Source organism: Protopterus annectens, chromosome 13.part0 (genome assembly GCF_019279795.1).
Source record: "Protopterus annectens isolate FY-2018-M chromosome 13.part0, PAN1.0, whole genome shotgun sequence".
NCBI lineage: Eukaryota > Metazoa > Chordata > Ceratodontiformes > Protopteridae > Protopterus > Protopterus annectens.
This window is the reverse complement of record NC_056747.1, coordinates 857908103-857922599: the sequence shown is the minus strand read 5'-3', so window position 1 is coordinate 857922599 and position 14497 is coordinate 857908103. Positions and strand designations below refer to the sequence as shown.

The following is a 14497-nucleotide window of genomic DNA, read 5'->3' as shown; positions in this document are numbered from 1 at the left end:
CAACTAAAAAGCTAAGTACCCCATTGGGGAAACTTTTTCTTGCTCCTTACCGATGTCAGTAAAAGTTAATAATTGCATTACTTGTGGGAAGCAAATACCTCATAAGGATTTTCATTTGTACTGTATTCCTTGCCTAGGCCCTGACCATAATGTACCTTACTGTCAGTTTTGTGCTTTATTTAATCAACGCACTATCAAATATCGGTACATTTTTGCTTCTAAATATTTTGGCTAACGCTTTAATTATCCAGAAATGTCGTCGGTTAGCAATCCGACTACCAGAATACCTAAAAAACGCAAAGAAAACAACAGAGACAGGCCGTTGAGGTCCAAAACTGCCGACGATGCTTCTCCTAAGCCAGTCACCAGTTCACCGGTACTCAGTGAGGCGCTTTCGCAGCCCCTGATACCCGCTACTTCTGATTCGCAGGCCTCTACTGAGACCCATTTGGAGTCCGGTATGCCGTGAGATGCTTCAATTATGGAACCCGCAGATGTCTCTACCTTGGATGGGTCCAGAGCCACTGTGCAGGCACCGGCTTCTGAGGGTGTTTTCAGGCCTACAGATTTGTATATTAGACTGACGCCATCTTCAAAACTAAGGCCAAAACCTTGACCTATGCCTAAAGAACTGAAGCCTGGGCCACATGTGCAGGCCCCTATGCCTAAAAAACAAATGATTAAAATGGCTGAAGATTTAATTACTCTGATCAGGGGTAGCCAACCCCCTCCCCCTTCTAAGAGGCCTAGGCAAGACATTGATTATGAATCTTCTGAACAGGATTCTATTTCTTCTGACTTTTCTAATGAACAGGAATTGTCTATACCTACTTATGAGGACTCTGATGCAGAAGATTCCATTCCTTCTGCTTCTCCCCCTGAGGATTTTTCTTTTGGTTAAGCTTTACATTCCCAGTGGAAATGTTCCCTTAAGGTAAGTCAGGATTTCTCTGAATCTAAAAAGAGATGTAGGGATTTTCTTCTTCTTCCTCAGCATAGGCTATACCTCCTGTTCTAGACATTGTTGGTGATGTTTTTTCAGAATCTAGTATGGCTCCTGATTCTCTGCCTCTGGCTCCTTGTAAGCCAGACAGATACTACAGTGTTCTTGACTCCCACAAATTCTTTTTCAAAAATCCTGCTGCAGATCCTGAAACCATTTCTCAGGGTACCAAGGGCATTAAGGTTCTACAGCTAAAAATCCTACCCCTTCTGAAGGAGATTCCAGGGTGCAGGATAGATGGGGTAAAAAGGTTTACACTTCTGCAACCTTGGCAATCAGGGCTTTAAACTGTCAATTTCATATGCTAAAATATCAACAGCATTTCACGGGACTGCTTAAACAGAAAATGATGTTAATTTCTGACTGTGTGAAAAACAAAGATTTACAGGATTTATTGCATTCAGCTGAACAAGTTGGAAAACCTACTTTGCAATGTAGTTTTGATTCTTTGGATGCCTCTTGCAGGGCTGCTGTAACTGGGTCTTTGCTAAGAAGGCATGCTTGGCTCAAAGAGCAAAATCTGCCTGATCATGTTAAAGCAAAATTGTTGGATGCTCCTTTACAACAGGACTGTCTCTTTGGTAATAAGGCTGAAGAAGTTTAAAAAAGATGGAAGATAAAGCTAAATCTATGCAAACTGTGAAATATTTCTTACAAGTGCAATCTCCAAGATTTAGTAGGCACTGGCCTACTAAGAAATGGTCCTTTCCAGTTCCTTCGAGAGCCACTCAAGTCAAACCCAGACATTCCAAAGTCTCCAGGTTTCAGTCACAAGGGACTTTCAGAACAAAACAATGGGGTGCCTCCTCTACCAAATCTGGAAACAGCAAGACACCTCCCTATGGTAAGCAGTCTCAATGACTTCCCTTTACACTTACCAAACAGTTACCTTTTAGCCACCCCTTTGGGGGGAAAATTGGCTCTTCATGAGAGAAACTGGCAACCTATAACCCAGGACAAATAGGTTTTAAATATAGTATCCCAGGGATACAGATTTCATTTCCACACATTGCTAGTTCCAAAAGGATGGCCAGACCTACCCCCAAATCAGTGGGCAGAGGCCCAGAAACAAATACTTTCCCTCATGAGTATGGGGGCTATTCAACCAGTACCAGAAGAGGAAAAGGGACAAGTCTATTCAAGACTTTTCCTGGTACCTAGAAAAGATAAATCATGGCGTCCAATCCTGGACTTATCTACTCTAAACACCTTTCTGGACATTCCAAATTTCAAGATGCTGACTCTTCACCATTTACTTCCTATGCTAGGCAAAGATGCCTGGTTGGCAACTCTAGATTTAAAAGAGGCTTACCTGCATATCCCAATCAGGTAATCTTGCAGAAGATACCTCCGCTTCAAAGCAGGCTACTTGCATTACCAGTTCTCTGCACTACCCTTTGGCTTATCTACTGCGCCCAGGGTCTTTACAAAGTGCCTGGCTCCAGTAATTGCATTTTGCAGGCAAAGAAATATTCAAATATATCCATACCTGGACGATTGTCTAATTCAGGCAGAAAACAAGGACACTCTTCTAAACCATCTGGCATTTGTAAAAAGGGTTCTAACTTGTCTAGGGTACACTATAAACAAAAAGAAATCACAACTGGTACCCTCTCAAAAAATTACATTCCTGGGTGCAAGCTTGAATACAGCTGCCCAGATGGCTTTCCTTACGCCAATGAAGCAAATTCATTTGGTGACTTACTTCAAACAGGTGGCCACAAAAACCCTGCTTTCTGCAAGGCAAATACTGCAAGCCTTGGGGTTCATGGCCTCCTGCATTCCTCTAATTCCATGTGCAAGACTGCATATGAGGAAACTTCAGTGGTACTTAAAAAGTCTATGGAGTCAGCATTGTCACAGCCTGGAAACAATGATTCCTATCATACCTTGCCTGCAACTAGAGTTCCTATGGTGGGCAGAGGCCTGCCACCAAAACAAGGGACTGCCATTCACACCACCCCCTGCCGCCCAAACCCTAACTACAGACACATCAGACTATGCATGGGGTCACATCTGGCAGGGAAGTGCATTCAGGGCAAATGGAGCCCAAATCAAATGCACCTTCATATCAATCAAAAAGAAATGCTAGCTGTACAGAATGCACTGTGACAGCCTTCAAGGGCTACCTTCTTCCAGGACAATTAATGATAAAGACAGACAACACCACGGTTATGTGGTACATAAACAAGCAGGTGGGGTACACACTCCTACCCCCTTTGCAGACTAGCCATGGCATTGTGGAACATGGCCTTGACCTATCAAGTACAACTACAAGCACAATTCCTGCCAGGAAAGCTGAATACTCTGGCAGACGAACTAAGCAGAAATCTCATGGACCCACACGAATGGAAACTGGAACCACGGATTTTCAACATGTTGACATGCAAATGGGGGAGCCCAGACATGGATCTTTTTGCCTCACCCCAGAACTATCAGTTGGACAAATTTTGCACAAAAACTCATCACATAAAAGCCTGGAAATTGGATGCTCTATCCTTCAGCTAGAAAAACCTATCAGTCTATGCCTTTCCCCCTCTGCTTCTGCTCTCCAAAGTTCTACTAAAAGTCAAACAGTACAAACCAAAAATGATTTTGATTGCTCCAGACTGGCCTCGCCAACACTAGTACCAACTCCTGCGCATTGTGTCACACCTTCCACCGTGGCACCTGCCTCAGACACCTTACTTACTGTCTCAGCAGAACTCCCAAATTCTGCACACTCGGCTCCAAACTTTGAATCTTGCAGCATGGCTAATCACCTAAATTCACCCTTAGCATCCCTCAGCAAACATGTGATGGATGTCATTTTGGAGGCAAGAAGGCCTAGTACTAGAAAATCTTATGCTGACAAATGGAAAAGATTCTGTGCCTGGAATCAATATCAAGGGATAAGCACAGCAGTGCCCAACATTCTTCAGATTTTACAATACTTAACTGAGATGCTTCACAAGGGCCTGTCTTTTTCTTCCATAAAAATCCTGCCTCAGCCATTTCAGCTCATTACAACACAGAACCTCCCCTCTTCTCTCATCCCCTGCTAAAGCAGTATCTCATAGGGGCCAAAAACTTAAGACCACCCAGGAGAGCTCCAACCCCTGCCTGGGACCTCAGTTTTGTATTGGAAGAGTTCACTGTTCCTCCTTTCCAGTCAGCTGCTACTGCAGACTTAAAATTTCTCTCCTGGAAAACAGCTTTCCTTTTAGCAGTCACTTCAGCTAGAAGGATTTCAGAATTACAGGCTCTTATGGCAGTGGAGCCTTTCATCATTTTTCATGCGGACAGGGTATCTCTCAGGACCAATCCATCTTTCATGCCTAAGGTGGTATCCAGTGTGGCTCTTAATCAGACCATTCATTTGCCAACTTTCTTTCCCAATCCCTAGAACAAGGGGGAGCGGATTCTGCATTCATTGGATGTACACAGACAACTTAGATTTTACTTGAGCAGAACAAAATCTGAAAGAAAATCTGAACAACTGCTGGTGGCATTTGCTGCAGGGGCAGAGGGAAAGGCTGTTTCAAAGCAAACCATTTCCAAATGGATAAGCCATTGTATTCGTTTCTGCTATATGCACCATGCATGGAAAAACTATCCCCCAGGGGATCAGATCCCATTCCACCAGGGCTGCATCTACTACTGCAGCCTTTCTCAGAGGTGTTCCTACCAGGGACATTTTAGAAGCTGCTCCCTGGAGCTCAATTCATACGTTCACCAAGCATTACCATTTACAACGTTTCTCTAAATCCAGAGCTGGCTTTGCCACTGCTGTCCTGCAGGGCCTTATAGCTGGTCCTAATGCTGTATAATTTCCTCCACCCAACCATTGCTTTGGGAATCTACCCAAATGTAATGACTGCAACAGTGAAACACAAAGAACATAGTACAGTTGTGTACACTTACCATAAATGTAGATGTTTGAGTGTGTTCACTGTTGCAGTCCTGGTTACCCTCCCTCCATCCCCCTATTTTTCTTTAGCTATACCTCTACTTTCTTTCACTATGCTTAAAAGCCCTTTTGGTGTATTTGCTTTTGGGATTGGAGGTATAATTTTGTGTTTTTAATTCTATTTGCTCCCCATTTGGGGGGCACCTGACATCTAGGGCAAGAAAAACTGATGTAATGGTGTCAGCTGCATGTTTTATACGCCTGACGACCTGACGTCATGGAAGAAGGGACCGCAACCGACGCAGGACCCAAGACTTTGTTAATCAGGCCGACTGAGAGCAACCTGCCAGTAGATTACCCCAAATGTAATGACTGCAGCAGTGAATACACTCGAACATCTACATTTATGGTAAGTGTACACAACTGTACTTTCCCATACTACCCCACTTTACTAGAAACTGACCCAGAATCTTGCACATATGTGTTAATATATACACTAAAAGTGATTTGCTAAGATGCGTTATAGCATCTGGAAGCCATAAAACCATTTCAACACTTCCACCCTTCCAGGGTGGCAATTAATTAATTGCTAAGGACAATACTGCATTATTCCTAGTCCTTGTTTTCACAGACATTTTGTCTGTGGCTGAAATCAGAACTGTAACATACAATCTTTATGGCCTTCCAGGTAATTTAATTTCAGACTGTTTTTCAGAGTCAACTGGACTGAGATTAATCTCTTCTCTGTTACAGTATATTAAATCCAACAGTTACAATACAGTCTGATATACAAGTGTATTTCTTTTCTGTCTAGCCGGGCACACTATTGGTACTTTTTTAACACAAGTAGCTTTACAAGTACATTTTTGAACACAATCGTTGGTACAGATCAGTTTGATATACCAATAACATGATTCTTTGCAAAACTCCAGCTAGCTATGCAGCCATATGTTACACATCCACTGCCCTACTTCTCCTGGCATAGCTGGCAATACCTCATATTGTCACATATATTTTTTTTTTGGTTTTCCTCAGAACATCACCCGACTGGCCCAGACTCCATTGCTCCACATCCACACTGGGTCTACCAGCCCATCGCCTTAACCCCCTCCAGACTTAATCTGGTATTACTGGGGCCAGTCATGGATCATAAAGGCATTTTGCGGGCTTGGCCATCTCTGCTTTTGTCTGGGAGGCTCATTATATTCCCTACCCCCACTCTCTGAACTACCTCCCAAATGTGTCAATCAGTCCAAGGGCATCTCCCCTCTTTGCACCATGCCTTCCCTGAAGGAATGTCATAGACAAATGCCCTCCCACCCATAGTGGTACACCCATTCCTCCCTGACATTCCTTTAATTGCTGGAACTGCTAACTGAGCGTGAGTCGACTGGGCCTTAGTCAGACCTCCCCTCTATGCAACTGAAGCAACATTCAAAAAATATATTCTTGTCACTTGTTTTTACATTTGATCTTTCATCTGACTCTTTTCAGTGAAAAAGTTACTATAAATTACCATCAGTTTGATTGCTAACACGGTTACTTGAAACATACTTAATGTTATCTTTTTTCTAATATTTATTTCATATCAAGATCATAATATATTTTTATAGCATAACTCATTATCAAGTCCATTCGAAAAGGACACACTGTTTTCATAGTACATATGAACTCACTTTATATTGATCATTGCAATGTTTGTCCATTAATGTGTTTCTTCGGTAAGTAATCCCATAATCATTGCCCTGCAATTGTTTACTCAAACAGTTGTTTGACAATTTCACTTCCATTTTAGTATTATTAAGCAGGTAAGTGAACTTAACTGTCTTTGACCCTTGTAGCCATGACCCAAGCCCCAATGTAAGAGCAAATGATATCTATGGACAGTTTAGAATAGCCATTTAATCAAAAGTTTTTGAGGTGATAGGAGGAAACCAAGGTGAAAACCCAGACATAAAAGTGGAGAATGTGCAAACTCTACATAATGACTACAGGTTCTGACTGAACACTGTAACTTGGAGTTCTGAGACAGAGATCTTAAACCCTGAGCCAGTCTGTTGCTACTTGTGCCTCAAAATCATAATACACAATCATTTTGTAATATAAATATTTTCCAAAGTCTCTTTCCATCATGTAACATCACTTTTGACTGTCTTTTTCAGTATTTTATTCACACAGCCAGATAGTGTGTTGTCTTGCTCAGAATAAGGTTTTATCATCATCTATTATCTATTACCCCATAATATCCTTTCTACCTTTTTTGTCTTTTTTTTTTTTTTTTTTGCTGTTTCCCAAACTGAGATGGCAGATGCACAGATAAGCTGCTGTATTTACCATTTGTTGTACGGTTGTTGTCACAGAGTACAACATGTGTATAGAACAAGGGCTGCACTGCATGCTTTTGCTGTGTTATATAAACTGGTACTCTCAATTGATTCATACAAATGTAATTTAGCCTATGTTGCTGCAATGCATGCTGCAGAAGGTATAGCAGTGTAGCTGGTAAACAAACATCTGCAAAGAAAATAGGCAAGAAAGGGATTGAAGATAAGGGGCAAAATTTAGTGCAGACAGGACAAGGTATTATAAAGCCTTTGCTAACTGAGTTAGGAAAGCTTAGGTTCTAACAGAAGTATTTGATGAAAGGGGAACTTGTGGGAAGCTTCAGTGATGCATGGATCCAAGGAACTAACTAACAGTGAAAATTAAGTTTCTGTCAAAAGAAACTGCATATGCCAAAATTATTGTACATTTTTTAATGAGAAGCAAAGCTGCCATACCTTGCACCCCTGCTCCTAAAATAAGAAGCTAGAAGGTCACAGCCTCTGTGGGCATGGACAGTCATCTCCTTGCAGGGACACTGATGAGAAAAGCATGATTTAATAAAGTGGCTGAAAATCACAAGGCAAACAGGTATTTTTGGCCAAGTCACCTAGTACAGTATGTTTGCCCTATATCTGGAAAAGAAGCATACAAGGTGCACAAGTGAACACAGCTGGAAAACTATTATTTTTACAGAGAAGTAGTTCTGAAATCCTTACAGTTTTGAAGGCAGATAAAACACTAGCACCAGGCATATTCATTTAAGCATCATTAGATGGAGTACAGGGAGAGAACACTGGCAGTAGGACTTCTGTCTCTTTACAAATGAATAATCCTGCCATTTTCTGAGTGGATGAGCACCACTGACTGACTATCCCAGAGTTGCTTTCTGGTTGTTTTTTGTGTTTGTTTTGCTTTGCTTAACTGCTGTTTATTTTGAGCCCTTGCACTGAGCTGCCCTCCACTGAGAGCCACCACAACTGTAACTAGGTAGTGGATGCTGAGTGCATTGTCATTTTTCCCCTTCAGTCAGTACTCCCAAACTCTCATCTGTTCCCCCTAGTTGACAGTTGTCTTGATTGTGCTCAGGACAGCATTAGCTTACACTTATCCTGGCTTGACTGCTTTGATTTTCTTCCAAGTGTGCTGCATGTTCTGTTGTCACCACTGATACTGTTCTGGTAGTACTCCTTCAGGCCCTCCCTCAGTTACACTGTGCACTTAGCTGACACTTAAAGCACTGGATAGTATGGAGAGCCAGCAAACTTGTTGCTCTTCCAGTGTCAGCCTCCTAGCACTAGTCCTAAGGCAATATAGTAACTGCTACATCACTGAAAATGAACTCATAGGCTCATAGGTTAGTACAAAGGTAGCTGCCCTTGTGGGCCACTCTAAGCCTAGCCATTTTCCCTTCTGGTGCTTGAATTATCCTACCCTGTTTGGTGTTACATTGATCTTGTCCATCCCATGGTTGATAAATATATATTACTGCTAGTGGGAATAACTGAATAACTGACTCATTCTTTGGTACCAGAAGCATTCTGGAATAAAAGCATTTTCCCTTTGATTTAATGATACTGGTTCTATGACTCCTACTTTACATTACAATTGCCCTCAAGACCCTTTCCCAAGACAAGTATGCTTATGACATGATAGTGGTTCATGTGACAGTGAATTACCTGGGGCTCACAACTCTGAGGAATATGAAGAGAAACATGTAAAAGTCTTTGCATGTGACAAATGCAGGTAAGACTGTGGTCCCGAGTGGAATCCTTCCTTCACCAAGAATAATACATGGGAATAAACAGAAGATAATTGGCTTTAACTTCTTGTGTCATTCTGGGGGGGGGGGTTACAGGATGTATCAACCTGGAATGAGATGATCTCCAGTCCTACTTGTTTTGCAAGGGATGGCCTTAATCTGATGTTCAAGGATTGTTGCATACTAGCTAAAGCTTTTGCTGACCCCATAGTTCTCTTTTTAAGCAGAGTCTATCTAATTGACATCTCAATTTAACCAATTCATCTAACTCTTAAATAGAACACATTAAAGTAGTTCTTTTCAAAGCCAGGAGTCTCAATAACAAACTTACCCTATCTTAAGGTACTCTTGCATCTGGAATATGCTCATGTGTGTTTAATAATAGAGACATGGTTTAAATGTAAAGAAAGCACTCCCTTTATACCTGGATTTTTGCACCTACCATGCCTTCAATCTGGTAAAAACTGTGGTAGTGTCTCCATGTCTGTCAGTGACCACCACATCTTATTTAAACTGATACATAGAGACCTATCAGTTGAGCTCCTAGAACTCAGTTTTCCATGGACAAGAAAGACAGACTTTCAATGTATAAACATGCTGCAGAACCCCCTCCATGTTCCCAGGTAATCACTGTAGATTCCTGGAAATTTTAGATGAAATTCCTTTAAAGCAGCAGCTCTGTAATCCTAGGTAACTTCAGTTACCCCTCCATAGACTAGAACACCTCTACATCTAACACAGGGTATGCCCAATGATTTTTGGATTTGTTAAACAGGAGCTTCTTCAGTCAGTTAATTAGTGAACCCACTAAGGTGAAAACAATCTTGACCTAGTCAAATATTGCCTCTACCTTTTCCACATCCCTAGTCTGTCCTTCAAGTTAAGTCGGACAGTAAACACATGACATTTACACTCAGAACCATACCCCTTCTAACCAATGTCTCCACATCTGATGACCTCAGAAGGGTGATTGTTATACAGTTCTTTGATGAAATATAAATTAACCGATGACATCTCCACTGTTGACTCCAACTCAGCACAGCCAACTTCACAAAGGAGTTTTATGCCCACTTAGACAAATGTGTAGATCTAGAAATTTCAACTGGAGCTAAATACAATGGGAAGTTTAAAAACAGACCCCCCCAAGGGGGGGGGGGGGTCAAACAAACAATTTTATAGGGAGAGAAAAAAATCCTTAAACTGTACAATAATGCTAGAAGTCCAGAGGAACAGTATGTAACTGTTTTTAGGAGAGCCAGTAGTATTCTATTTCATGTATAGACATGTACTCCAGACAGTGTTAAAAGAATACACTGCCTTTCTACTGGTCAAATTTCCAGATGCAGCACTGTTGTGGATATGTATGTAAACACGTAGATGAAGTCTTAAAAGGAAGGCCACAGTGTCCTATACTCATAGGGACAGATCTTACACAACCTTAACATGTATGAGAGGGACATGAATTATAATTTGTGCAAAGAGGCATGGAAGAATAGGGTGAAGTACCATTTTTCAATTAAGATAGTGTTTAGGAACCAGGAGTGTTACATGAGGCTGAAAGGGGTCAAAGTATTTTGTGGTATATTCTTTTTGTAGTTGCATATCTGTCTGATAGCTGTGACTTTGTCTCTGTACGAGTTGCTGTCTGATTTCAATTATTGAGTTCCATAGTTGTTTTGCTGATCCACAGGGCATTATGATAAATGTGTGTTTGCACTTCGTGAAGAAAACAAGAGTGACATGACAGCAGTTCTGAATTACATCTTCTCCCATGCTCAAGTTATGAAGAAGAACCTACTAGTGACAATGTTGATTGTAAGTAACATCTTTCCATTTGTAGCAATTTAGGATAGTGTGATAAAGCTATATACACGCAACAATGATTATGTTGTAGGTTGAAGTCCATTCATTTTCTCTTGTAAAACCATGTGACAGTGAACAATGTAACCAGAGAATGCTGTTAGTTTGCCTTTAAAAGGAGGCACTTTTGCCTAGTAGGCTTACCTCATTACCAGATGGATAATTAATAATAATAATAGTAGTAGCAGTAATAAAAATAGATGTATATAAAGTCCTAGAATGTTAGTACCTCCAGTAGTTATTTTGGGAGCAGTATTTATTTCTAAGTTATTTAACCATCTCCAGAAACACTTAAATCATTTGACACATCTGAGATTCTGGATGCAAATGTATACCACAAGAGTTCTTACCTGGAAAGTAAAACATGTTTGGCTTTAAAGTGAAATTTCTATGTGTAGTAGTCCTTATACTGCTGACCTTGGATTCAATAATTTGAGATGATAAATCTGGATTTCCCTTTCCTGCACTAATTTGGGGAACAGTTTGTAGCAATGTTTGAAAACGAAATAAGTCTCTTTTAAACAGAGTAGTGAGTTTGTAGAGACAGAAGCCACTTGGAGAAGAGGAGAGGGTATTAACATTCATTCAAGATGGAGAGGCTGCCATATGGAGGTTAGGTAACACCATGACTGGTGTGAAGGAATGTATCATGGGATAGGTTTCCCCTTATTTCTACTGAAAATTTGACCTTAGAACTGCAGAATGACAGTTGGGTAATTACAAATAATTAACCAGTCCTATATGTTTGATTTGTTATACAGCTTTTACATCATCACTCATTTTAGGTATTTGTTGAATCACTTGGCAGATAAGAACTTGCGTATGTAAAAGTGGTAATGTGACAACCAAATGACTCATAAAATGCTATAATTGTAGAACTTTGCTTAATTAATACTAATCTTAAAAGACAAGTTCACATATATGCATACAGTTAGAGAATATAATGAATACTTTATGGAGTTCATCATAACAAGTAGAACTTATCTGGGTATAGTGTGTTTGGTTGAGATTCATGTAAACTGGTTTGTTGCATGGTGAAGAGTTAGTCTGCTTAGAGGATGGTGTGATGGAATTTAGCAGGCATGGAGCAAGCACTGTTGTAGTGACAGAAGTGGAGAAAATCTGATTTATGTGCTAAGACTCAGACTATCGTCCCTGTACTGTGCTATAGAAATGCAGTTTTCAAACAGAATTTTCATGAACTGATTTTGTATAGTTATGGAGCCAGTCTGGTGCCTGACATGGTGCACCTGTAACTGTAGGCTAGTGTTGCTTGTGGGGCTGGGCTGTTGCCAACATACAGGGAATGCATTTGGTTTGGGAATGGTATTCTTCTTGTTGCTGGAGAGGATTGCTTGCATGGTTGGTTTCACTGGACATTTCTGTGCATGAGACAGCGTCAGTGAGCTGTAATCACCAGCAGAGGTGAGGACACGGTCAGAAGGGAACATCAATTTTTATTAGTTGAAAGGAAGTCAGTGATACAGAGAATTTACAAGCTGGGTATGACTTAAGGGTGGCTGCACATTGTGATTGTTTGTGGAAGGGGAATTCTGCCAAGCAATTCATATTGCAGACAAATGGGGGAGAAAGGGATCTCTGATTGCTTACAGGAGTGTGAGAGTATTGCAGGAACATTACCAGTGTGCACTAAGGCAGGATAGGATTGGAGTAGCTGTAGCATATTACCAGTGCAAAGGTTGGGTACCGGTACAGTATGCTGGCTGCATTATGATGGTAGTGAAGTATCTGCTGCTGGTGAGGGTTTAGCAAGTGGGATGCGCTGCCCAATTTCCTGGTATACTCTGACAGACTTTCCTACAGCATCAGTAGTTTATGGGTTCATAGGTGTGTACTAGGCTAATGACTGTGGAGCCTTTACAAGCCTAGCCCATAGGATTACCCTGGCATCGTGCCATCCAACTTTAGTTCCCAGTGCCTCTGTCGAATAGAGCCACTGAAGTGATCCCTGGGGTGAATTTTCTATTTCCCATCCACTCATCAAGATTTCTCTTGAAGAGGCCCAGTGAGGTGCTCTGTTTGACATGTATGGGAAGTCTATTCCATCGCATGGGCAGTCTGTTGATTGTGGTAATAAGGTTGAGGTCCCAGCAGTGTGTGGTGCAGAGGGATTGGGATTTCTTTAGATGTAGCATTTCTAACAGAGCTAGGTCAGACATGGCTTTGTAATCAAGCAGAGATCACCTCTAAGTAGGCAATATGAGACAGAGAATAGTTAGAGTTTTTTGTGTCTGTACATATAGGACAAGTGTTTAAGGCCTAGGATCCTCTTTGTGAGGTACTTTTGCAGCCTCTCCAGTTGTTGCAGGTGTCTAGTGAGGTACATGCCAAATGGGGCATTGTACTCTATGGTTGGCCTAATGAGGGAAGAGTAGAGGGAGACAATGACCTCTTTCTTCCTGGATGCAAAACCCTTAGTAATGAGATGTGCCACACAGAAGGACTTTCTGATCACAGTGGCAATGTGGTGGTCAAAAGAGAGGTTGCTGTCAACCTGTGTTCCCAGATCTCTTATAACGCCTTCTGTGTTCAGTGAACTACCATCTATGTGGTAATTCATGGGAACCGGGTTTTTCCCAAAGGGGATGACGACACATTTTTTGGCACTGAGCTTAAGGCCATGGTTCTGACACCAGTCATTGGTCTGAGTGAGGCCTTTCTGTAGGATGTCAACATCACTTGGGGAGTTAATAATAGCTCCCAACTTGCAATCGTCTGCAAACTTTGTCAGGCAGAGTCCCTTTGTGTTGGCCTGGACTTCAGAGAAGTAGATACCAAACAGGAGAGGACCCAGGACTGAACCCTGTGGGACTCCACTCGTGACTGGTCGGCAGTGTGAATTGGAGTCAGCTACTTTCACACTGTGGGTTCTGTCTGTGAGCCAGTTTGCAACCCACCTAATGATATACGGGTTGATGCCTAGCTTAGTGAGTTTTTCTATGATTCCTGAGTGGGGAATGGTATCAAACGCCTTGGCCAGATCAAGGTAGGCTGTATGAATCACCTTGCCTTCATCCACAGCTCTGGTGACTGATTCAAAGAAGTCAACCAGGTTGAGCAGGCATGATCTACCCTTCACAAAACCAAACTGTGTGGGATCCAGAGTTTGGAGATTCCCTATATCCTTGTTTATTAGGTCCATGATTATGCGTTCCATAGCTTTGCATATCAGACTCGTCGGGTTAATGGGGCGATAGTTCCCAGGGTTTCTAATGGCTCCTTCTTTATGGAGATTGATGACTGTACCAGTGCACCATTCGGTAGGGACAAAGCCTGAGGTGAGGCTGTGATTGAAGAGGACACACAGGTGAGGTTCCAGTTCACTCTGTAGTTCATGCAGAACACAGCCAGGGATATTGTCAAGTCCCATAGTGCCTGTATTCTTGGCCTTGAACAGTGCTGTTTTAACCTGTGCAGCAGTAATACTGGGTGCCTGACAATCTACTGGTATTGTGATTGGTCCTTGGGGGGGGGGGTAAAGTTGGCACTGAATCTGTCAGTCTCAGTATATTGGCATTATCTGTTGGCTCGGTATAGGAGGTACCATTGTGCAGTAGCTCAGAGCAAATCAAGGTATTGCCGTGGAGATTCTTTACATAACTATAGAAGGCCTTGTGGTTGTCTTTACTATCTGCTGCAA

The 14497-nt window shown here is 41.7% G+C and overlaps 1 protein-coding gene across 6 annotated transcripts in view; it reads left to right on the top strand.

Annotated features, from left to right (window-relative positions):
- The window catches only part of ACACA (acetyl-CoA carboxylase alpha), a 2143878-nt gene that overhangs the window by 671593 nt on the left and 1457788 nt on the right, over nt 1-14497 (top strand). For all 6 annotated transcript variants that reach the window (XM_044054575.1, XM_044054578.1, XM_044054576.1 and 3 more), the window contains one exon: nt 10667-10791. In XM_044054575.1, coding sequence (XP_043910510.1) covers nt 10667-10791 — 125 coding nt within the window. The remainder of the gene's footprint in view (nt 1-10666; nt 10792-14497) is intronic.